Raw genomic sequence first — 24178 nt, 5'->3', positions numbered from 1 at the left:
CAGCAAATTGGGAAAGCAGATGATATGCTAGAAAGATGGATACCATCCACAGCAACCTCAACAGGATGGAGGAATGGACTGACAATCTTCATGAGGGTCAACTAAGATAAATGCAAAGTCCTGCAGTGAACTGGAATAACTCTGTTGCACTGTAAAGATTAGGGACCGAATCTATAGAGAGCAGGTCTTCAGAAAGGGGCTGGAGAATTCTAGAGGACAACATTAAAACAGGACCCATCAGTACACCTTTGTAGTTATAAAAGCTTCCTGTACTGCAATCTGCATTAGTAGAGGCATAGCAAGAAGTTCAAAGCAAGTGACTACTTGCCTCCATTCAGGACTTGTGAGACTGCACATGGCATACTGCACCAGCTCCCAGACCCCCAGTACAAGACATCATACTAAAGTACGTAACATATCAGAAGAAGCTGAGCAAAATTGGTTTAATTAACCTCAAGAAGAAAAAGCTGAGAGGAAAATTAGTTTCAGTCTTCAGATTCTCAGCATTGCTCAACAAAAAGATAAGATCATAAGTTTCAGTAAGATAAATTCTACCTACATATTAGCAAAAAAGCTTAAAAATGTTAGTGGTCAAGCACCGGAAGGTGCATGAGGTTTTGTGAAAGGAAACACAGGTGCATAAGTGGTTTTTTTGTTTGGTTTTCTTTGCCAGTGCAACATAGATGTTATCAAATCTCCTAAATTTATCTGAGCTGCCTGATTCAAATTTAATGTTAGCCTTGCTTTGAGGAGAGGCTTGGATTAGACAACATCCAGAAGCTGGTCTTCCAGATCAACCTGTTCTAGGACTCTGTGATACTATTGACTACATTTCCATTAAATCTAATGAGACACCAACCACCTATGTTACATTGGACTCTTACTGTTAGGTGCCTAGAAATCAGAGCATCTGCATCTGAGCTAATCACTTTGTGTCCCCTGCCCCTTTAGCAGACAGTGAGGAGAACACTACTCAGGAGCAATCAATTTCACCCTAAACTAGATTTTTAAAACAGAGTATTTTTTGCCTATTTCATATACTACTGCAAAATGGATCTCCAAGCTGCTTATTTATATATACTCATTATGAAATTTCTAATATGACTAAATGATGTAGATGTTAACATTAAAACTGGGTAAGATGAAATATATCCAGGGCTTTTTCTTCGGTTTCCAACCATGGAAGTAACACCTACTGTACTAAGAAAACTACACCCACCTCGCCACCCACACTCTCACCCCCTCAAACCCCCTGCCAACAGACATACACATCTTTCTAAAGGATGCTTTTGCTGGTAGGAATAAACTGAAGCAATTAAACAAATTTTACTTTACTGGTAGCCAGAATTAGGATATGACTTTCTGGAAGCAGCCAAAAGGCACATCTGCAGACTAACAGGTGAGGATATGGGAACTTCAATTAATCTCCCATTTCATCACCAGCTCTTTTGTTCTGCCCAGAGTACAGTACCTAGCTGTATTTGCTACATGCAAAGAACCAGAAAATGTAAGCAGAGAGAGCAGCACTAGAAACCCTAGAGGTGATAAAAGCAGCAGTTGTAAGAGGGGAGACCTACAAGCACATATATAAGGCAAATAAGACTTTAATCACCCAGGAGGAAACACCTTGGTCCATAAACCACTGCATTCAAAGGAACTAATGGGCTTGGGTAGATTTTGAATAGACTACAAAATGAACAATATTGCCAGTAAAACCAACTCACATAAGTCACTGAAGGCAACAATAGGGGCAGGTAATGTGAATGATCTTTAGCAGGCAGTTAAACTTAATGTCTTGCTCTTAATAAATGGTGTAAAACACGATGTCAAAACACACCAAAAAAGGTAGCTTATGAGCAAATACTGTATGTTAAAAGAGGAAAGTTAAGAGCAAGAACATTTGTCTAAATATGTCATACCTGGTTTTTCCTCATACCAATATAATAAAGTACCTTCAGACCCTAGAAACGTGTTCTTGCTAGTGTGCAACAGTTTGCCTGGCTCAGTGACTCACTCTGCTCTGCTGAAAAAATACCAATATGCTTGTTTGTACTTAGAATGCTATGTTAGATTTGGCAGGGAAGCTGCTGCTGGTTGTCACTGCAGTGGTGAGTTCTGCCATGACAGTGTTTCTTAATGTTTATGCCACCCTAATGTGTTCTATACGTGCAACATTATTCTTTTCTTCCTCCTTTTCCAGTCTGCTACTAAGTGGAAGCAGCCTTTGATTTTGTGTCAGATATTACTTTTCACCAGTGCTTGCATTTGATCAGACACAACAAGAATGAATGTACTCGTCTGCAGTATGCTGGAAGGCTAAAGCACTAATTAATCATAGGATAAGTATAACAGGATTTATCAATAGCTAACTGAAGTGCTCAGCTAACTAAGGTGCCTAGACTTAACAACTAAAAGGCACCCAGTTTCTGGTTCTGCCCAAATCCACAAGGACGGCAGCCCAGCTTTTCTTTCTTCACAGCACAGGCTGAAAGGTAATTAATTGGTTACTGGTGTCAGCAAAGGTCAGTCCATATTACCAACTGACAGGACCTGATACTTGGCCTTTGTCTTGTGGAATGTCTTCTGCCATCTACAGATGATGTACACCTGAAAAAGAAGTCTTCCCATCATTGTGCTGGCTACAGGCAATGGTAGCCCTAGAGCTCTTGACCCACAAGAGTTTTTCAAGGAGCTACACTTAGTTAAAACACCTTAAAAAAGTCACCCTGAATTATTACACACAGTTTTTCAAGTGTGAAAATGGCTTAGACTTATCCAAAAATATTTTTCACAGTAAAATAACTCCTACAACTCTGTATATATTCATATAATGACTGAAAACTCACCCATTGCCCTTAGGGTATAAATCAGACATATATGTATATATTAGGGTTATTATGTTAAGAGTATTATATATGTACATATGTCTTCCTCATTCACCATGTAGATCCATCTGTTATTGTCATCATCTCCTTTGCCCGAGTTATACTGTCTCCCATCCCTCCAAAGCTTTACTTTCAAAACATGCCAAAGGAACTTCATTTATCTTCTGTTATTTTCATCAGTTACGACAAATTATTTTTACCTTTAAAATTTGAATAAAAGAGAGACCCTTCTTCATTGCTGATGCATGAAAACTTGCAGCAGGGATGAGATTATTTTTGTCAATTGGTTTCTGACAAATGGAGCACTTCAGTTTTTCTTTATTCCTATGTTCATCCAGAAAATAAATTCCTTTGTACCCCTTCCTTTCCACAACTGTTTTACAGTAAAGGTGAAGTGAGCAAGTTCAGAAAATTTCCCTTGAAAAGAGTGGTCTGTAATAAGTAATAGGATAAAATAGATGGAACCATGATATTTATACAGGAATTGCTCAAGCTTATCTATTGACCAAAGGTACAAATACATTAATCTTTTAGTCTATATGATATAATAGCAAAATGTAGTCCTGCATTGGTATTCTATAAAGTGGTTTTCTATGGGTTTGTCATTCTTAAATAATTCTATAAGGCTATTGTGTCAATAAGAAAAAATCTGTCACAATCAAAATCTCCCCACCTTCTGCCTTTACTTAGCTTTTTTCTTTTTGTAAATTAGGACATCCTCAAGATGAGCAAATTATACATACCTTAAGAGTGGCAACATTAACTAATGTTAAGAGCAGCTGCCTCCTCCATCCCTAGGAACCTGGCATAATCTGCCGTGGCTGAGGGATGCAGCTGCTGCTTTCCCCTTTGTGGGTTCAACCAGCAGCTTAGCACATCTCCTAGAGACCCAAACATGGAGACAGACACACAGAGGACACAGACAGGGCCAGTCACAGAGATGGCCACAGACAAGACACTGCCCTCAGCAGCCCTCACGTTCACAGGCACAGGCAGCCACGTCCCCTCCTCCTCTGGGGCTGGGGAAGGCAGAAGGTCCCCAGTGCAGCACACACACCACACTCTCCAGGTTCACAAGCACACACACACTCACAGATCCCTGAGCAGTGGTACAGCCCCTCTGCCCACCCAGCACCCCTGCCTGGATCCCAGCCACCCTTCCTGTCCCCAGCTCACTGCCTGGCCCAGGGGGTGCTCACTGCAAACGCAGCACTCACACACTTGTCCCATAGGCACCCCATGCTCATGGGTCCTCCTGAACACCAGCACAGGGACCCTCCTCCCACCTGATATACCTGTCTGGACAAGGGGCATCCTACTCACAAGCTAGTTAGACTGGAGTGACCAGGTGCAGGGCTCAGTCAGACAAGACTGGCTCTGTTTTACATGTGCCTGTCCCCTTTATAGCCTTCCTGTCTACCCCTTCTTTGTTCCTCCCTGAACCACTTCCCCTGCATGTTCCCCCACCAGCTGGCATAGTCCCACCAACACCCTTCCACACCCAGGATCCTCAGGTTTGCATCGTTGTCAGTTGTGAAGTCACGATTTGTCTGCAGCTTCTCAACAGCTCATCTGTCACCCTCACTGACCAACTTTGTTTCTTGTCTTTGTCTCCATTATGTTCACCTGTCAGGTTTGTGTCTGTGTATTTTGTTCCTGGTTTACCCCTTTTCCTTAGTTTCCCATTTGGCAAGGTCTCTAATCAGATAACCTTGCTGGAAGAAGCACTTCCACAATCCCACAAACCCTCATCAATTAGTCTGACGGACCAGGTTGGACCCCCTCCCTTATCATTTGTCAGTCAGGTTTGTGTCTCTGTATGTTCTTGCTTATGGCTTCCCCCTTTTCTTTTTATCTCCTTTTGCATTGAAAAGGTCCTTGACCAGTCACCCCTAAAGGAGTTGATGTTTTGTCCTTCCACATACACCTACAGGCAATAACAGATAAAAAATATACCTTTTGCCTTGTAGCAGTAGGGCTGCTGCTGTGGTCATATAGGTCTAGAGACACTGGTGAAGGCAGGTCAGTTGTAACTATTGTTAAAATAATTGATGTAGTTGAAACCCAAGAAAATCTCCTGGGCAACACTTCTTACTGAATGGAAATCAACTATGTCCCAGCAACAAATGTGTATTTTCCAACATATTTTCACAGCTTCAGCAGGGGATTTTTCCTCTCAAACATAATAATCAAAATCCATTGATTCTTATGTGAGTTGCATGCATCCACACTCAAGAATACACTGACTGTCTCCAGGAAAGCAATATAGGGGAAAACAAGCACCCTTATAACACAGAATGAACTCTTATGAGCAAACAAAAAAGAATGTATATATCTGAAATGTGTGTCTCAATTCATGTATCAGTGCTGCACACATCATGCCGCAGCCAGCTGCCCAGAGTATCTTTACAACTAATATGCAGAAATAGGTTTCTTCAGAATAAATTCAGATATTTCATTTCATCCTAAAGTGGCCATAGGAAATAGGTCAGGTGAAACAGTTTGTAGTACTTACTGTTCTCCAGTGGCTCTGATATTTTCTTTTAATTGATTGATTCAAACCTAGACATTTACACTGTAGGAATTTTAAAATGTTAGTTGAACTGCACACCTAAGAGAAGAATATTTTTTGTTTCAAAAAACACCCTCTGAACTTTGACTTCTCAGCTGATTTTCAAAGAAAAAAGAACATCTTCAAAAGACAAACATGAGAACCAAGTCATGTGACTGCAGAAAGCTAGAAATAATTCCTTTGATTCTGATATTGTGTAACCCCATAATTTTCCACACTCTTTCCCTGTGCTTCATATGGGAAAATTACCTGTCCATTTTTTGTACAATGGCATTAAAGACTTTATCATCTTCCCTTTGCTAATACCACCTTCTGCACCCCAGTTAGCAATATCTTTTTCTCTTGTAAGGTTAAAACAATTGACACAAGCTAAAATCAGAGCAAGTGTTCTCATATGTTATTGAAAATTACTGTTACTTCGCACTATAAGAAAACAGTTGAGTGTCTTACAGCTTGTTTTCTCTTTCCTCCATGACTATATCAGCTCATCTCGGCTCACTAATCCATGGATATTTGGCAAGTATTATTAATCTTGCTGAAAATAAGACTCTGCTTCCAAATACCATAAAGCAAATACCACAGTCTAAGGACTAATATTTCTTAAAGCAATGGAATAAATTTATCTGGATTCAAACAAAAACCTCGGAAAAGTTCCCCAAAAGAAACTATTATTAAGGTCAGATTTGGTAGGTATTAACACAAGCACTGCAGCCTGCTCAGGAAGAAGGATAAATAGGAAACTGATGTTTTATATTGAAGGAAGATCTGTCAGGATGATAGGAAGACATAAGTGGTGATCTTCAGGGATGAATCTTGGGTCAGTCCAGTGTAATAGATTTAATTACATTTTTGGTGAAAGAGTTCAGTGTAGGCTTCCACTGTCTGCAAACTTCACAGAGTTTTGAGTATTGAGGTAAAAAATATGCAGCCAGGTGAACTTGCAAACCAGAATCAGAGAAATGGGATGGAATATTAGCATAAAGTACTGGTGCTAGGAGAAAAGTCATCTGTTTAGAATATAAACCCAGGAACTTCTCAAATAAACTGGATGCCATAACTGAAGGCAACTGAGGCAATAGTTAAGGTACACTTGGAAAACCATGTCCACTCTCCATGTCTATGCAAACAAAATTTCTAAGCCAGGTTTGTAAAGTGTGAGGAGTCACTATATACCTACATGCTACACTGTGTGACAAGGTTATGACAGATTCTATTCCTCAAGAGATATTTTACAAGTCCAAGGTCTTCTCAGTGATACAGGAACCAGAAATTCTATGCGAGTCCTTCCTAAAAATAATTCCGAGAAACTCTATATGAATTTATGACATATGAGACACTATAATACTATTTTTTGATGCAAACTTGTGAATAACAGACTTTAATTTTTGGTTTTATTTCAAATTTTTTAGCTATATGATATGTTTCAGTATAGACCGTATGATAATGTCTTTTATACTGTTAATCTGGAAAAAAACAAACCCAAAGAAAACCCCCAGTTTTTTGTATTAGTATGTCTTCTCATTAACCAAATTTAGTGCCATATTTGCTGTACTGCATGATATCGCTACATGTATCTAATACAAAGGGCTTTATTGGACATATAAAAGCCATGTTTCTATTAATCTTTAATAGAAGTTTAGCACCTCATCTATCTATTTGAAAAAGTATTGTATATCTAGTTCTGTATCATTCATGTGAGAGATATATATATATGTATGCCTAAGCCTGTATCTACAGACTAACCTCTTCAGATCATGCCCTAAAATAATGTTGAATACCTATGAGCACAGAAATATGTTTATTGACATTACTATAGTTTATAACAGAAACTTCAAGGACATAGAGGAACATACTCCAGTCTTCCAGATCTTTACAAAGATAAGTACAGAGTATGTCTCTATAGATGAGTACACAAGGGAAGGAATGTCTCTTGGGAGGAACTGGGCCCAGAACGTAGTGATTAGTGGCATGAAGCCTAGTTGGAGGCCAGCAACTAGTGCTATACCCCAGGGGTCAGTACTGAATCCAGTCCTTTCAGCCTTTCCATTAATGGTCTAGGTGATGGGGCAGAAGGTACCCTCAGCAAGTTTGCCAGTGACACAAAACTGGGAGGAGTGGTTTAATGTGCCAGAGGGTCATACTGCTATCCACAAGGGCCTTAACGGGGTTGAGAAATTGTCTGACAGGAACCTCTTGAAGTTCAACAAGGGGAGGTACAAAGTCCTGCACCTGGGGAGGAACAACCTCATGCACGAGTACATGGTTGGGCCATGCAACTCGAAAGCATCTTAGCAGAAAAGGCTCTGGTGGTCCTAGTAGACAACAAATTGAATATGAGCCAGCAATATGCCCTTGAAGAAAAGAAGGCCAATGGTATCCTGGGCTGCATTAGAAGAAGTGCTGCCAGCAGGCTGAGGGAGATGATCCTTCCCCTCTACTCTGCCCTGGTGAGGTCATACCTGGAGTTCTGTGTCCAGTTCTAGGCTCCTCAATAAAGAAAGACATGGATATACTGGACATAGTTGAAGAAAGGGCCACAAGGGTGATGAAAGGACTGGAACATTTCTCCTATGAGGAAAGGCTGAGAAAGCTAGGACAGTTTAGCCTAGAGAAAAGAAAGCTTGGGGGGATTTTATCAGTGTAAATAAAGACCTAAAGAAAAAGAGGATCTAAAGAAGTCAGAGCCAAGCCCTTCTCAATAGTGACCAGTGACAGGACAAGAAGCAATTTACAGTTTAAGAAGCAATGGGCACAAACTGAAACAGTGAGGTTCTCCCAGAACCTCAGGAAACAATTTTTTACAGTGAGGGAGCCCAAGCACTGGTACAAGTTTCCCTGGGAGGCTGTGGAGTCTCCATCCTTGGAGATACTCAAAAGCCATCTGGACACAGACCTAGGCAACTGGCTGTAGGTGGCTGTGCTTGAGAAGGGGGTTTGGACCAGATGACTTTCAGATGTCCCTTCCAACCTCATCCATTCTGCAATTCTGTGAATGCTCAGTATATGTTCACTGAGGAACTGGAACAAGCAGCAAAGATAAGAGTCCATATATGACTTGTTCTGCTTATGATACCCACTTTGGCAGTGTTTCTTGTTGAAAACTACCTGAAACTTTGTAACTTTTCTGTCAGGCATAAATGCTCCACCCTCAGTGTTAATTCAGCTACGTGACTCCAGTAACAACAGTTCTGTTCCTAAGATTGGACCTGTGTAAAGTAAGGACTAAAAGGAAGCACATTTCAATGCTGAATTATGTAGGGGAATTAGGTGCTTCTCTGTAAATAATCTGGAAATACTAGGGTGAGGTCTACCTAACTATGCTCCAGGAAACTAACAAGCTCTGAAATCATCAAAAACACACGTGCAGTTAGACTTACCTATCTGTATGTTGTGAAGCGCATTTATTTGGAATCCTGCTATACTGGGATTCCTCAGTTTGTTCCGTAAACAGCAAAATCTGATCAACTATTTACTCATTCTATAAAATTCAGGGTGTCAACTCAAAGACCTGATGTTATTACCCTGAAGAGTATTCTGTGATAGGATTAATCCCACTGATTGAACATGTGCTGCAGAACCAGGCTTCAAATAGCTTATCCCAATAGTATGTGTTTAATATATGTATGCAATATAATACAAAATATGTCAGTACCATTAAAAAGGTTATGCAAAAATGAAATGTCTTAAAGTGATTAGAGTGCAGCTGTAAAACGTTCTGGATGAGGTAAAGTATAGTAATTTAATACAATCCCAGTTCCAGAGAGAAAAGATACGGAACACACTACAGAAAAGACAGCCTACTAGTTTAATGAAAATATGAATAATGAGGTAAAAGTAATTAAGTAGCAGCTAGTAGGACAATTCCCACGCTTGTGAGATCACCAGTAGAGTGTGACAAGTTTAATATCTGAGCAATTACTGATTTAAGTATTGTTGGACTTGTCAGTGTTGCACCAAAAACAGTTGTGAAAAATAATGCCTGAGGTATGATATCCATATTAATTAACCTTTGGGATTAAAATGGAGTGCAAAGATCTTTCATATGTTGCTAAGCAGAATATTTATTTGTAGCTTTACCATAAAATTAACAGCCTTGTTCCAGTTACTGTGCCTCAACACACAGTTTAAGACTATCCATCAACAGCACACCAACCTCCTTAGCCAAAGTGGAAGAGGTGTTATTGTGTAAGGTTCAGAAAAAGTCTCAGTGAAGCTTTACATACTTCGCTGAATCACAGCTTAACTTGCCTACTTCTAGCACTGAATGTTGGGCCTTTTTAGTTAAAAATATGTAAGGTAAGGATCTTATTTTTCTTTCTTAGCATCTTCTTTGTGCTTCTTTTTAGTGTATCCTTCTTAAAAACTATTTTTCTTTTTTTCCTCTTCTTTAGCCCTGGTTCTCTAATTTCCTTTATTTACAGAATTTTTTTTTGTAACTCCTCACTGGCTTTAAGGGCAAAGGTGGGCTAATGGTATGCTGTAACTGTGATGGAACCAAAGCATCTTTTTGAATGTCACAGGCTCACCTTACTTAACGTAGGCTGTTACCCTGTCTACATGCTGGATGGGCTCCTTAGACCACATTTTAGTCAAGGAGGATCTAAAGCTCTTCTCACCTGCCCACATTTAAATGCCTGGTGTCATTTGAGAGGCCATGCAGTACCCATGACATACACACCGAGATGGCAGTCATATATTGTATGTGACCTCTTGGAAACATGCACTGCTCTGGAATGACAGCTGCAGGCCAGGTTGGATACACTCAAACGGTGCTAGACATGTTTATGTGGGAAAATGAACTGAGATGTCTTGCTTATGCAGACATCTATACCAGTATCTGATATCTGAAGTTGGTTTGAGTTGAAGCCATCATTCCAAATTATTTTCAGTGAGGATGACTCTCCTCCAAAACCCTGTGAGACTAGTTTTTAACCCATGGAATACAACCGGCAAATGCTTTCAAATGTGTGCTAAGTAGCAGCCCACCGATCTCCTTGTCAGGCTTTTTTGACATTCCTGTTTCATTCTAAAAATCCACAGCTCATGCACAGTTGTTCCCATATCAGTTGTCATATAAAAAGGCATAGTTTTATTGATTTCACCTCTGTGTGTGGACTTTGACCCTATTATCTTCCTTTGTAGTCTCCTCCCTCTATCTCTACATTCATTACTGTTATCCTCCTTTCCTTTCTCCTTCCCTTTCTGTTCCCTTCTCTGTTGTCTCCATCTGGCTGTTTCCAAAAGAGAATTATATGAACCATTATGCACCTCAGGGGATAATAGTAAATGACATTTTTGTCTATTTTGTTTTTGATTATGTTGTTGTTATTATTATTCTTACTATTATTTGCAGGGAAAAAAAAAAAAGAATAAGTATATAAGTAATCTTCCTCCAGATTTAGGAAAGAAGCAGAGATAGTCCTCTGGAACTTTAGTCAAGGAAAAATCCAATATTAAAATAGTTAAATTTAGAAAGGTATTAAATTTAGAACATGTATATAACATTATATATATATATATATATATATACACACACACACACCTTCCCAAGTTCTTCACAGACCAAAATCATGCAAAATATTGACAATATTTTTTTTGTTTTCCTGCCACAACTTCAGTAGCTGACAGCAAGTGAACTAAATGGGACATAATCAGCCACATTTCTTAGCTAGGTGAAAATTTCGCTTAAAGGCAAAGCTGATCAGACCCTGCCAATAAAGTGTGCTCAGACCATTCAACAAGGTCAATATGAAAGCAAGAGGCCATTGGCTAGTGGAACGAGTCTTCCAGGTTTATGAAAGCAATAAAAATGAAAGAAAACATCAAGTGACATCAGGGTACAGCACAAATGAAAAGTTGCATATAACCCTTTAGTGAACAGATGTCTGTGGTCATAGCCTCAGTTTTGAAAAATCAGTATAACTCCATGGAAGATTGGAGCTGTACTGATTGAATCCAGTTGAAAACTCAGTCTAATTAATCTCCATATACAATGAGTAATTTGCACATAATTTGAGAATTCCCTTCCCTCTGTTAATGGGGATCTCCCCTCCAACCCTTGCCTGAGGATCCAGGCCTGCTCCTACTGTATCTACATACAATATTTAGTTTGAGTTCAATATGGAGCAGGTCTGAGCCCTGAGACTCTTAACCCAATAAAGAGAACAAGGCAGTGTAGACCATGATTTACTGTGGTCTGCTATAATCACTATTAAGAGTCTTGGCTGATGCTGACAGGTCTGAGATTTGATAATGTAATTGTTGGATTTCTTGAATCTGTGATCTCTAAACTAGCAAACTCAGTCATGCAAAGGGTATCCTCAAAGGAAGCAGTGGAAAGTTTACAAAGATCTGTCACAGTACAAAGACAAATCCAGCTCAGAACAATTCCAGTCTGTCTGGAGTAACACATAATTTTAAATTATTACTGATATTATTATGTATTAGTACTGTGCAATTCAGACTTGAGAGGACTTTAAAACATCAGTTGCAGAGAGCATCTGATCGCAGTCATCTTCATTGCATCATGGTCTGCATTACAGTAGTGTCATTATTCTTGCTGTCTACAGAATGCTTTAAATGCAAAACCTGCCCTAATAAAAAGCTCATTAGCATACTCTACATATGAGATTTTTTTTCTGTAAGAAATACAGCTTTCTTTAATTCATATTTATAATACAAGGAGTGTCAGAATTGAAATTTTATTGAACTTTACTTTCCTTAAACTTAAATAATCAAAGACACAAAGCATAACTGGTTATTTTGTAAGATAAAATAAGAATTATGCAGATATATCTGCAAACCACCAACTTGTTTAGGCAAGCATATTTCATTTATCTGACATTTTCCAAGTTTCACATATATGAAATAGATTTGCTTGGGTTTTAACATTGGAAATTTGCCATGTTCATAAGAAAATTTGACAGAAATATATCCAAAAGGAATACATAAGTTATTGATTGGCTGGACTGTGTGACTTTTTTTCCCCCCCCACATGCAAGAAGTATTAAATCAATCATCCCCAACAGAGAGAACGGTAACTTCTATAATACTACCAGCTGAAATAATGTGTTCTTCCTGGAAGACATTAGAAGTGGAGATCACTAATTTAACACAACTATTTATATTTAGAATAGCTGCCAGAATTCCCAAAATAATTGTAATAGAGTCACCACTCTTGCTACCTAGTTGACTCAAAAAGCTGATGCGCGTAAGGGCATGCTTGTCTGCAGACATCCACGGGCCCCTGATATGACAAACATGCCACTTGCTGACTGCAGTGCAGCGAAATCCTCCAGCAGCTCCGGTTTTCTTCCAGAATAGCTTCTTAACAGATGGCACCTTGTCATTGTCAATGGCTTGCCATCCTAGAGAGCCGTAAGGATCCATGCAGAGACTGACATTTTTTTCTCTTCCTGAGACATCTAACAAAACTAGCCAATAACGACCTCTTTCCTTTCACAGACAATTCCACCTTATGTCAGCTGATTTCTTCCAAGTCACATCTTGCCCGTTCTGCTGCAAGTGTGCCAAAAGGACTTACGCTGTTTGACAGCTAAGCCATACACCAGCTAACCGCCGTCAGTGAAAGCAAAACACAAAACAGCAAACTCCTCTAGTTTCTGGTGCTGCTGCTGGTCATCCTGCTCAGCAGCATGAGATGTTTTTTAGCATTCCATCAGCCTTGTGACCATCAGCTTAGAAATTAGAGTAGACACAGCTAGCAAATAGCTTTGAATCACTTTGAGCGTAATTAAGCATGAAGCAGAGCTGAGGGCTTTATTTGATCCAGGCTGGTCATTTTATTACTAATGTGCTCTACAGAAAGTCTGTATATCCTTACTGTGGTGGCTTTCTACACCACCAGCTGAAATACTTATGCTACATGCTTTTTATTTAAAGATAAATGAGGACAATTAACTTTGATTTGTTGTAACAGTTGCAAAAAGGTATACATTTAGGTTTAGTTGCATGCAGTATTTGCATGTAGCTGTACCAAAACCTCCCACTGAACACAGTGGAATGTTCTGTAGTATCTCATCCCTGAAGTGGAACAGGCACACTAACACCATAGTAAATAAGATGAATCACAGGTCAGTCATCCTGTAAGAGTCCAGAGGATGGATCTAAAGACCCCAGAGATCTGTATTCTGTTCAGTGGAACCAAAGCAGCCGTGCATGAGACCTTCCTCAAGGCAGTGATAAAATATGATTTCTCTCTTATACTCCTGCATCTTGTCCAAAATATTCACAGAGATGTACCTGTGAGTTTAACACCTGATGGATCTTATGCTCATTAGTGTATCCTGTATTGATAAAATAATTTCATTCTTTTTGGAAAAAAAAAAACTCGCCCAACAACCCAAAACCATTATTTTTATTTAAGTTCATCATATCAGGGTCCAGTTTCTTCCTTCTACAGTGTGATTTATCATAGAAAAAATTACTGATTCAAAATTTAGTGCACTGATATTTACAGAAAATCCCTTATCTACTCAAGTACAGTTTTGAAATTTTATGCTATAAGTCACCTTTGCAGTTAAATGAAGGAATTCATACCATGTAAGAGTTTAAACGAGTCAGAGAACATTTTATTATTATTTCTAATGCACCAAACCTCAGATCATGATATAATGTTATTATCTTGTCTCCCCTTATAAAAATGCTTTCTCAGGTAAATGAGTAATGTAATTTTTGGTACTGTTTCTGCTCACTTAAGCGGGGTCAAAAATAACGCTACGCAGGTCACTGTATCAAAACCAGTGCAAGCATTGTGTAGTAAAATAAGTCATCTTGAAAACTTGCCAGATGGCACTAATGCTTATTCATTAATTGCTACAGCAATTTTGTTCCTTAAAACAAAAGTCTTTTCCACTGAGGAAAAAAAATAAAATAATAATCCTGGCACAAAGACAACGGATTTTTTATGTTTTATTGTCCAAGGGAGAGATTCAGGTCACCAAAGCTTTCCCATCTAAGACTAAAAGTTAGCTGTCCATGTTCCTCATATATCCAGAGAAAGATGTTTCCGAAGGGTAATTGATCCCATTGTAAAACAGGAGGGGTTTGTTACACTCTGAAGATTTCTTCTTTCAACAGATTGCTTAATCTGTTGCCCACACATAAGTAGCTAGTGCCATTTTAAATAGACAAGTAGATGTATCCATAAATTACCTGCTCATGAGACACAGACTATTCAGAAGACTTGTTATGTGTATTATATAGCCCTGTACACTATATTGTGTATTATATGGCCCTGTAACTATGTGTATTATAGATCTCTCTACATCATGAATACATACCTTTAGATGTCTGAATCTGTAAGTGAGATTAATCTGAACTAACAGTCCTAAATTAGGGAATGAACTGAATCATATTTAAAATATTAGGCAAGAGATTCTGTGTTCTGCTAAATCAAGGCCCAAATAATTTTGGAATGAAGCATGAATTAGTGCTGTGTAACACATCCAAATCAAACTACACAAGCTTGATTGGGTTTGGGGCTGAATTTACAAATGGGGGGGGGGGGGGGGGGGCGTTCTTGGTGTTCCTGAATGAGCACAAGCCTTAGCACATATTAGCTTTTTCTTTCATGCTTTGATCCTTGCAAGCATTTCTGAGAATGAAATCTAGATTATTCATTGCAAAGTGTGGCCAAAAGATTGCCAGTATTCTCAAATGGTTGCTCTTCTTTGTAGCAAGACTACCTTACGCTACCTTAATACCACAGTTTCTGCTGGGGAGTTAAGGCAGTACTTCATTCTACAGTCAGCCCTACACCTCTTTACCATAGCCTTTACAAGGATGCTTTTCACTGTACAAAGGGGTTTAGTGCCAAATTCAGACATCCATGCACATTTTGTTTATCAACATGTGGACCATGTATGCAAATTTCTAACATAAGCAGTGGAGATCTATGACTTGAGTCACCTGCTAAACACAGGCATCTTGAGCCATCTGAGATGTCCTATAAGGTACCTGAGGGATGCACGGAACTGGTGATTACGACACAGGATGTGTAGAATACCTGTATATAGGTATGAGACACTTGTACAAGGCTGGCATGGAGATTCCTGAATTCCTGGAGCAGCAGCTGGAGGCCAGAGGGAATAGTTAAGGGCCTTTCAAAGCAGGTATATTTGTATTTGGACAACCAAATCAATCTCTGTGGAGTCACAGAATCACAGAACGGTCAGGGTTGGAAGGGACCTCCTGAGATCATACTAGTCTATTATGCCACTCTCACTTACACACTTCACTGAGTAGAAAGCACCTGATTCACAAAATCCAGTTTGGTAAACAAAGATTTATAAAGAAGTATCAAATAAGTCTGTACCTGAAAAAGATCAAAGTCAAAACAATCTATGTCATTGGTTTCAGTGGCATTAACTTTTTCAATGTAAGAAGTTTTGTGAGGATAAATTAAATGTACAACTTTGTTTATATAATATTACATGCAACACAGGTCCACCTATCTTTTTCTAAGATAGCTGTAATCATTTTATCTATTTTAATATTTACTTTTGATGACTTGGGACTGAAGAAAAAAATGCAATAGCTTATACTTTAATTAGCTTTGGCAACTGGGGGTTTTATTTTGAAGAGCCAAATGTTAATCATGGAAGGTACAGGGCTGAATCCCACTTCAGTAAAATCCATAGGATTAGTTTGTAGAATAAACAGTTCTGGATTTGGCCACTTACTAATATGTCTAAATGTATTTGCTGTGGGGAATGAGATTTTAAAGGAAGAAATAAATATGCATTGTAAGAGCTAGTGTTAAGTATTTCAGTAAGTTACCTGAATCTCTTGAGAAACCGTTAGCAATTCACATGTATTCTCTAAGTCCTTTTGCGTACCAATGTGACAGGGATGTAATTGTTCCCCACAAGGATTTACTGTAAGCCAGAGGCACACATTGCCTGTTAATGAAAGTGAGACTTATAGAAACGTCCATGACTAGGCAGACAGTAATTTCTCGTCGTTATTCTAGCACCGAGCATCTTTATATTCTAAGAAAATCCATAGCACAGCTGTTGGAAACTCAGAGGTGTTGACTAATTTTTTCTAATTTATGTTTTCTAATTTACTTTTGTAGTTCAGTTTCATATGGTGCAGAAGTGGTTGCCTATTTCAACAAATAAAAATTTGCCATGATGTCACCTTACATTTCTTAAGCAAGATGAAGCCATGGCACGTTCTAATGTCTTAGGTTGCATTGTGCCACGTGATGTGACCAAGCAGACTCTAACCCAGAGCAATGTGAAGCCTATAACAAAACCAGAACAAACAGCTTCTATCCCTGCTGCTCCCCATCACCCCAGAAAGCAAAGATACAGATAATTATCTAAGAACACCGGGTGGAAGCAGTTAATGGCCATTTTGCTGCTGGCATTTCTCAGACAAAAATACTGTTAAGCAAATCCTGACATGCAGAAATGATTATTTACTCAGATATGACTGTATACAGTTTGACAGGTATCATTCAGTTGCTGACCTGTAATGCAAATAAGAAAAAAAAAAAAAAACCAACAAAAACCATTGTCAAAGCAAGGTTAATTCTTGTTCTGTGATCATTACCGAGTCACTGTCAATATAAAATGGATGCTCTCTGTGCAACTGTTATTTGAAAGACACTTTCTACTAGAATTTCGCATGGTGCATTGATGGTTTATTCCGCATGATAGAGTGGTGTTTTATTTCCCCTTATGAAGAGGATCCTTAGGGAATGAGTTGAGCAGCTGGGCAATGACAGTGACTTCCTGACTCATGTTTTGTGAAGGAGAAACACACAAAGAAACAACTTTCTGGTTAGTTTATGAGACTCTAATAAGTGTGAATAAACATAAATATTAATCTAATTGGCCACACTTTGGAAGCTATTTGTCCATGACAGGTGACAGCTATGATGTTCATAAACAGCCCTATTTTCCAAGCATTATTACATAGAAGTGAAAAACAGTTCAAACTGAGTATATAAACAACATCACAGCATAACACCTCCAAGTGACATATTGATTAGAGCTTAAATAAATAGCTTAAATTACATTTGGATCATGTGGTGAGTGTTTTTTTAGACAACACCAGAAGCATGAAAGCCCTCTGACTGAAATTAACAAAAAAACCCTTTTAAATAAAATTAAATTCTAGTTCTGTCTTCTCTCTCTTCCTCCTTCCCTGTCACCCTTCTGTACCAGTACATTTTGAATGGTTTAAGGAAAAGGCAGATGGTACCTTTCAAAATGTGATTGAGTAATTTTACATCATTGTGTACTGTAGCGTCATTGTACTTGATATGGAGATGAAGAATATGTTAGCTTGAGGTTGTGCATCATTTTCTGTGATCTCAGCTGGAGGTAGGATTGTTCAGAAATGGCACAGCTTGAATATTGATACAAATACAATTATAACATCCAGCTAACAGAACTGAAGAATTAGTAATCAGTTTTATTAATAGCATGTGTTTAATTCTAGGAGTCCTGACCCCTACTGAGCCATTTAGGAAACTTTTCAAAACAAAATGTGCTATAAGCACATTTCCACATGAACAGCTGAATGAAGAATGGATCCATCAAGTTGTGTCAAGGAGTGGATGCTTTTTAGAAGAATGTTGAAACAAAGTGAGGTAATATTTCCATTCATAACACAGATGGGACTTGAAGATGGAAACTCCCGCTGGATACTGCAATAGTGGAATAATTTTTGTCACCACCACTGCCATGGCAAAGGGAGGAGAGAAGACAGGGGAGGAGGGAGAGTGTCAACAGAAAATTTAAGCTTTTTGGAAGGCAGTTAGTGTATGAACTTGGTCCCAGTTTGAGGTGATTTTAAGGACCCTTTTATCTGGAAAGAGTCCAAGCAATCTTACCTGAAAATAAGTTTCTTTAAATATGTTTCCTTGGGTATTCAGATGTTGAGGCACTCAGAATTGTTAGCCTCTTTTAAAAGTGTTTGCCATGACTATAAAGACCTACTTCAATACTGAATTCCTTATAAATTACCAGAGCCCACTAAAAATCAAATTGGCATTTTATGTACAAGAAATACAATCTTGAGTCAATCATTTAACAAAAAAACCCAAAACTCAAAAACTAACCCCCAAAAAAAACAAAGCAAAAAAAAAGTGAGACTCCTACCAGCTTTTAAAGAGGTGAATCTGGTGTTCTGCAAAAAAGAATTACCTTCCACTTGAGTGACAGGATGTTTCTACACATAGGCTCAGATCAGCTCTTCTGCTTAAAACTGAAGACGTATGTAAGAGGTGTCCTATCATAAAAAAATATACAGCTCAGATACTGAGCATACACTGCAATATCTGCAAAGAGGCATGGCTATTTACTATCATTCCAAGGTGTCATTCAGTATAGTCATTAAAAATTTTACTTACGTATTCTGTAGACATGTTTTGGATGAGTTTCTCTTTAGTCTGTACTTTCTTAAATCCTGTTTAGCTATTTTGCATCCAACAACAAAACATGTCTCTTTCTTATCTGACCTCCATGACACTTGTCACTCTTAGAATCATAGAATTGTTTAGGTTGGAAAAGACCTTTTAGATCATCAAGTCCAACCATTGACACAGCACTACCAAGTCCACCACTAAACCATGTCACTAGCACAACATTTAAATGTCTTTTAAATACCTCCAGGGACGGGGACTCACCCACTACCCTTGCTAGTCTGTTCCAATACTTGACAACACTTTTGGGAAAGACATTTTTCCCAGTATCTATCCTAAAGGTCCCCTAGTGCAACTACAGGCAATTTCCTCATGTCCTAACACCTGTTACCTGGGAGAAGACACCAACATTCACCTTGGTACAGACTCCTTTCAGGTAGTCGTTCAGAATGATAAGGCCTCCCTTGAGCCTCCTTTTCTCCAAGCTAAATAAACCCAGATACCTCAGATGCTCCTCATATGACCTGTACTCTAGATCCTTCAACAGCTTCATTGCTCTTCTCTGGACATGATCCAGCACCTCAACATCCCTCTTTAAGTGACAGGCTCAAAACTGAACACAGTATTCGAGGTGCAGCCCCACCAGTGCAGAATGCAGAGGCACAATCACTTCCCCGGTCCTGCTGGCCACACTGTTTCTGATATGTCAGGACGCTGTTGCTTTTCTTGGCCACCTGGGCACACTGTTGGCTCATGTTCAGCTGCCCATCAACCAGCACCCCCAGGTCCATTCCCACCAGGCAGCTTCCCAGCCACTCTTCCCCAAGCCTGTAGCTCTGCCTGGGGTTGCTGTGACCCAAGTGCAGGACCTGGCACTTCTCCTTGTGCAACCTCATACAACTGGCCTCAGCCCAGCCACCCAGCCTGTCCAGATCCCTCTGCAGAGCCTTCCTACCTCTCAAACAAATCAACACTCCCACCCAGTTTGGTGGCAAACTTACTGAGGGTGCACTCAATCCCCTTGTCCAGACCATTGATAAACACATCAAACTGGACTGGCCCCACTACTGAGCCCTGGGGAACACCACTTGTGACCAGCCACCAGCTGGATGTAACTCCATTTACTATCACTCTTTGGGCTCAGTTATCCAGCCAGCTTTTAACCCAGCAAAGAGTATGCCCAATCCAGCCACAAGCAGCCAGTTTATCCAGAAGAATGCTGTGGGAGACAGTGACAAAGGCTTTACTAAGGTCCAGGTAGACATCTACAGCCCTTCCCTCATTCGCTACGCAGGTCACCTTGTCACAGAAGGAGATCAGGTTCATCAAGTAGGACCTGCCTTTCATAACCCCATGCTGATCACCTGCCTGTCTGGTAAATGAGGTGTGATGGAACTCCAGAGGATCTGCTCCATAATCTTCCCCAGCACACAGGGCAGTCTGACAGGTCTGTAGTTCCCCAGGTCTTACCCATTTTAGTATAATTTCTGTGTTTTGTCATCTCATAAACCTCTAATTTACTGCTTCTTCTAAACAATCAACAAATTTGGTGAAGAAAAGAAAACCAAAGGTAACATAGCATCATATATTATGCCACTGAGGTTTGTCATTGCTGTGTTGTTACAAATTTCCTGTATTCAGCCTACAAGTGTACCTATCTAAAGCAGGCTGATACAATTTCAGATAAGGCTATGAACCTATTTAAGAGAGACAGGTGTGTTAGGTTTACTGAATTGTGTTAATTCACATAATAACAAAAAATTATCTCATATTCCTAATATAAAACAATCAAGTTTATCTGGAACAATTTGGAGTTTTTAAATAAACTGACATTTCTTAGTCCGTGTGTATGTTGTTTTTTGGTTTGGTTTGATTTAGTCCAGATCATAATTTATTTATTCTTATTTAGCATCCTCTCACTTGATTGTTTTATTTAGAAATAACCTCCTCTTTTTCCTTTTCACAAAATGAAAACTACTGTAAATGGCCTAATCCAGGTAACAAACTGAATTCCATATGACTTTCCAAGCAGCCATTTCTGACAGAAAACACAACATGGTTAGACTGTTTATAGAGGCTTTCTTCAATGTTAGAAAAACTCTGCATGTTCTAAATCTGCACAAAATAGCCAAAATAATTTTGTTAAAGTAAACTTCCTGATATGGGTATAGATACTAAAAATGTTATTGTATCAATATATTTTTCCCACTGAGTAGAATAGAAAATTTCAGCAAAATAGGACATCTTATAATAATGTACATATTTCTGTATCAGGTCTATGACAATAAAATAACCTGGATCAAAAATCTGTCAATACAGGAAATAAACAGAAAAATGTATGAAGGGCCAGGATCAAAGGGATGATTTTAAAAGCATTTTTGTTTCCGAAAGTTCTTTTATCTGAATTTTTAGACATTTAATTCACAATAAGCATTCTCATTTCATTTATGGATCTTGAAGATGATGGAAAGTGTTTCTGGAACTACTGTCCTGGTGTTTCAGGATGTATACCTTCTGCAATGCTTTATCTGTGTTAGCAGGTTTCCTCAAGGCACCTATGTTACCAGGTATTTCTGTATATTTATATTTTTCTTAAAGCCTGCTATCCACTGAGGTTTTAGAAGACATTTGTTTCTGTTATTTGACCAAGGGCATAAACTTTTCTCTATCAATTAATGGGACACCTATCCTAAGTCTAGGTCTGCCTGTCAACTGACATACTTACAAATGTCTGAAATCTAAGGTCCTGGGAGTGATTGCCACACAGGAATACGTAAAAGTAAGGCTGCAAGGATAAATACTCTTCATTCTTTTTCTCGTCCATCTGGTACCAACCACAACACCAGTTCCACCCTAAAACTCATGGCAGAGGGATTACAGGGCCATCTTGCAGTACAGAACAATAAATAAATAAATAAATAAATAAATAAATGAATGAATAAATAAATAAATATACAACTAAAATAGCCTGTTTACTCCCTAAGCACACCAGCAGTGAACTTCTGCCACAGCTGTGTTATGCCTCAAAGTCACCATTTGGTCAATAAAAACACATTTGTCATATTGAAAGCTATGAATTAATCTGAATGTTCTTTGATCATTCACCCCAACCCATTTTCATCCTGACAACAGACTCTCTAACCAGAAACAAACTCATCCTCCATGCACTCCTTTGTCACTGAAATCAACTAATCAAAAAGATGTGTAAATCAAGGCTTCTATGAGAAATTCTCATCATGGTCAGAGAAGTTGTGGAATTCTCCATCCCTGGAGGTATTCAAATTCTGACTGGACATGGCCCTGAGCAACCTGCTGCAGTTAACCCTGCTTTGAGCAGGGGGTTGGACTAGATGATTTTGTGAGGTATCTTCCTACTTCAGCAATCCTGTGATTGATTCAGTGGGCTAATCTTTGAAAAGCCACCTTCTGTCTGTCACAGGGATTTTTAAAGTGACAGACCAAGAGAGATAATTTCTAACACCACTGTCATCAAATGAAAGGGAACACACCTTATTGGAAAGCTGGATTTTGCAGGAAGTGAAAGGGAGAATGTTCACACACTGTGTTCACAACGGGCCACATTTTACATCTGAGGTCAAGAAAATGTTATCATAGTACTTGGGGCTCTTAAAAACCATAGAATCTAGCCATGTTGCTAAGTCTAATTTTTTATAAATCCTAACTTGTGATGTTCTATTATCTATAATCTGATCCTATACTGCCGGTATATAGGGCTCTAACTTCTTTGCATGACAGATCAGAATGAATTATGGAAAACTAGCAGTCCCAGGGTATTATAAAGTCATGGTTTTACTATAACATCCTTTTTAGCCCAAGTGCAAACCCCAAAAGACTCAAGAACTCAGATATCTGGGACATGTCTCTTTGTTATGTAAGCAATCCATACCTGAAGGAGGAAAAAAGAAGATTTTAAACAATACATTTTATTATTTTTATTTTTATTTCTACCAGGTACATTTATGCATCCTGCCCCTAAGACCAACTTAAAAATTCACCCCACTTACATATAGATATACTTGAAATTACATAACACACTTTACAGAAGAGCTAGGTAAATAACAAATTTTTCTTGACAAGTTGAAAAAAGGCAACAGAAACATAATTTCGGTTAAAGCAAAACTTTCATATACATGCTTTTTCAATTAGCAAATACAAAAACTAAGTCTGGAATTGCTGTAGCTGGTCTGGTTTATTTGATATGAAATGTTGAGGTTTTTTCATATTTTCAGGCTAACTTTTTTAATAATATTTTCCTTTTTTTAGACATATGCCAAATTATAAAGAAGAAAAAAAATATCTCATACTTATTTAAAACAGTGAGCAGAAATCTTTTAACATCTCTAGAAGTCTAAATATCAAATCAAAATTTGATATTTGACATTTTTTGATGAGACTTATTCAACTTCTTGTAGACAAAAACACACAAATTAATTCAGTCTCATTTTGTGAATAGTACTGGTTCTTCTCATTCTATATATTTTCGTGAATTTCCTACTTATCAGCAGAATATGTCAACTTAGATCCTACATCAGTTTTCTGCTAAAACTGCATGGCCAAATTATAAATATGTTTGAAGTTACACATTCCTGTGGAAATGGTTAACACAATATAAGATTTTAATAACTTATTACCCAAAGAAATCAGACATAAATGAACCACTGTACAACTAGAATTCCTGTTCATTATAATGGATTTACTTTCCACAGATACTTTAATCATAGAAAAAGAAGTTAGCTCTGAAGAACCTTTTCATTTTCAGGAATTGTGTCTTGAATAACGAAGTCAAAAACACCACACTTGCCAAATACATAGCAGTTTTCAATCTCAGGGCTTGTCTCTATTCTCACCTGATAAAATATAAGTAATATTCTTATTTATATAAGACTATGTGAAAATAAGCTCACAGGGCAGCCTGTTGCATTTTGCTTGATTCAGCTTTGATTCCATAGGCATCTTTTTTCCTTCCAGCATTATTTATGCAGTCAGTTTAGTTTGCTTTACAGGCATGGCAGCATTCATAGGGTAGACCTATTGAACCAAACCGTAATAGATGTAATACATCAATACATTTGAGCTGAACAGCTTTAATTAGGCCTTCCCGGTCATTTCATCAATTCAGTGGAGGACCACTGGGATTCGGATAACACCATGCCTTCTGTAGTGCATGAGAATTACAGCACTCCTGCCCCGCTCTGCCAGTCACATCACAAGGTTAGACAATCAACATTAATTCATACAGTAAAGTGTCTGCATACCAGAACATAAATTCATCCCTACAGTAATATCTCTGAGACCCTAAAA

General features: G+C 38.5%; 1 protein-coding gene across 7 annotated transcripts in view; it reads right to left on the bottom strand.

Annotated features, from left to right (window-relative positions):
• LOC308059783 (uncharacterized protein) overlaps positions 1 to 24178 on the bottom strand; it is a 65250-nt gene that overhangs the window by 22423 nt on the left and 18649 nt on the right. For 3 of the 7 annotated variants that reach the window (XR_013926401.1, XM_080377663.1, XM_080377660.1), the window contains one exon: positions 1 to 24178. This exon is cut by the window's left edge; it is cut by the window's right edge. The exons of 3 other annotated variants lie outside the window; for them this stretch is intronic. Coding sequence is in view for 1 of the 4 variants with exons in the window: in XM_080377661.1 (XP_080233787.1) it covers positions 18681 to 18723 (43 nt within the window). In the remaining 3 variants the exon portion in view is untranslated. One more of the 7 variants, XM_080377661.1, reaches the window with a different exon arrangement.

This window comes from Falco punctatus (genome assembly GCF_963210335.1).
Source record: "Falco punctatus genome assembly, chromosome: 2".
Taxonomy (NCBI): domain Eukaryota; kingdom Metazoa; phylum Chordata; class Aves; order Falconiformes; family Falconidae; genus Falco; species Falco punctatus.
The sequence above is the reverse complement of the archived record's forward strand: the minus strand, read 5'-3'. Positions and strand labels throughout refer to the sequence as shown.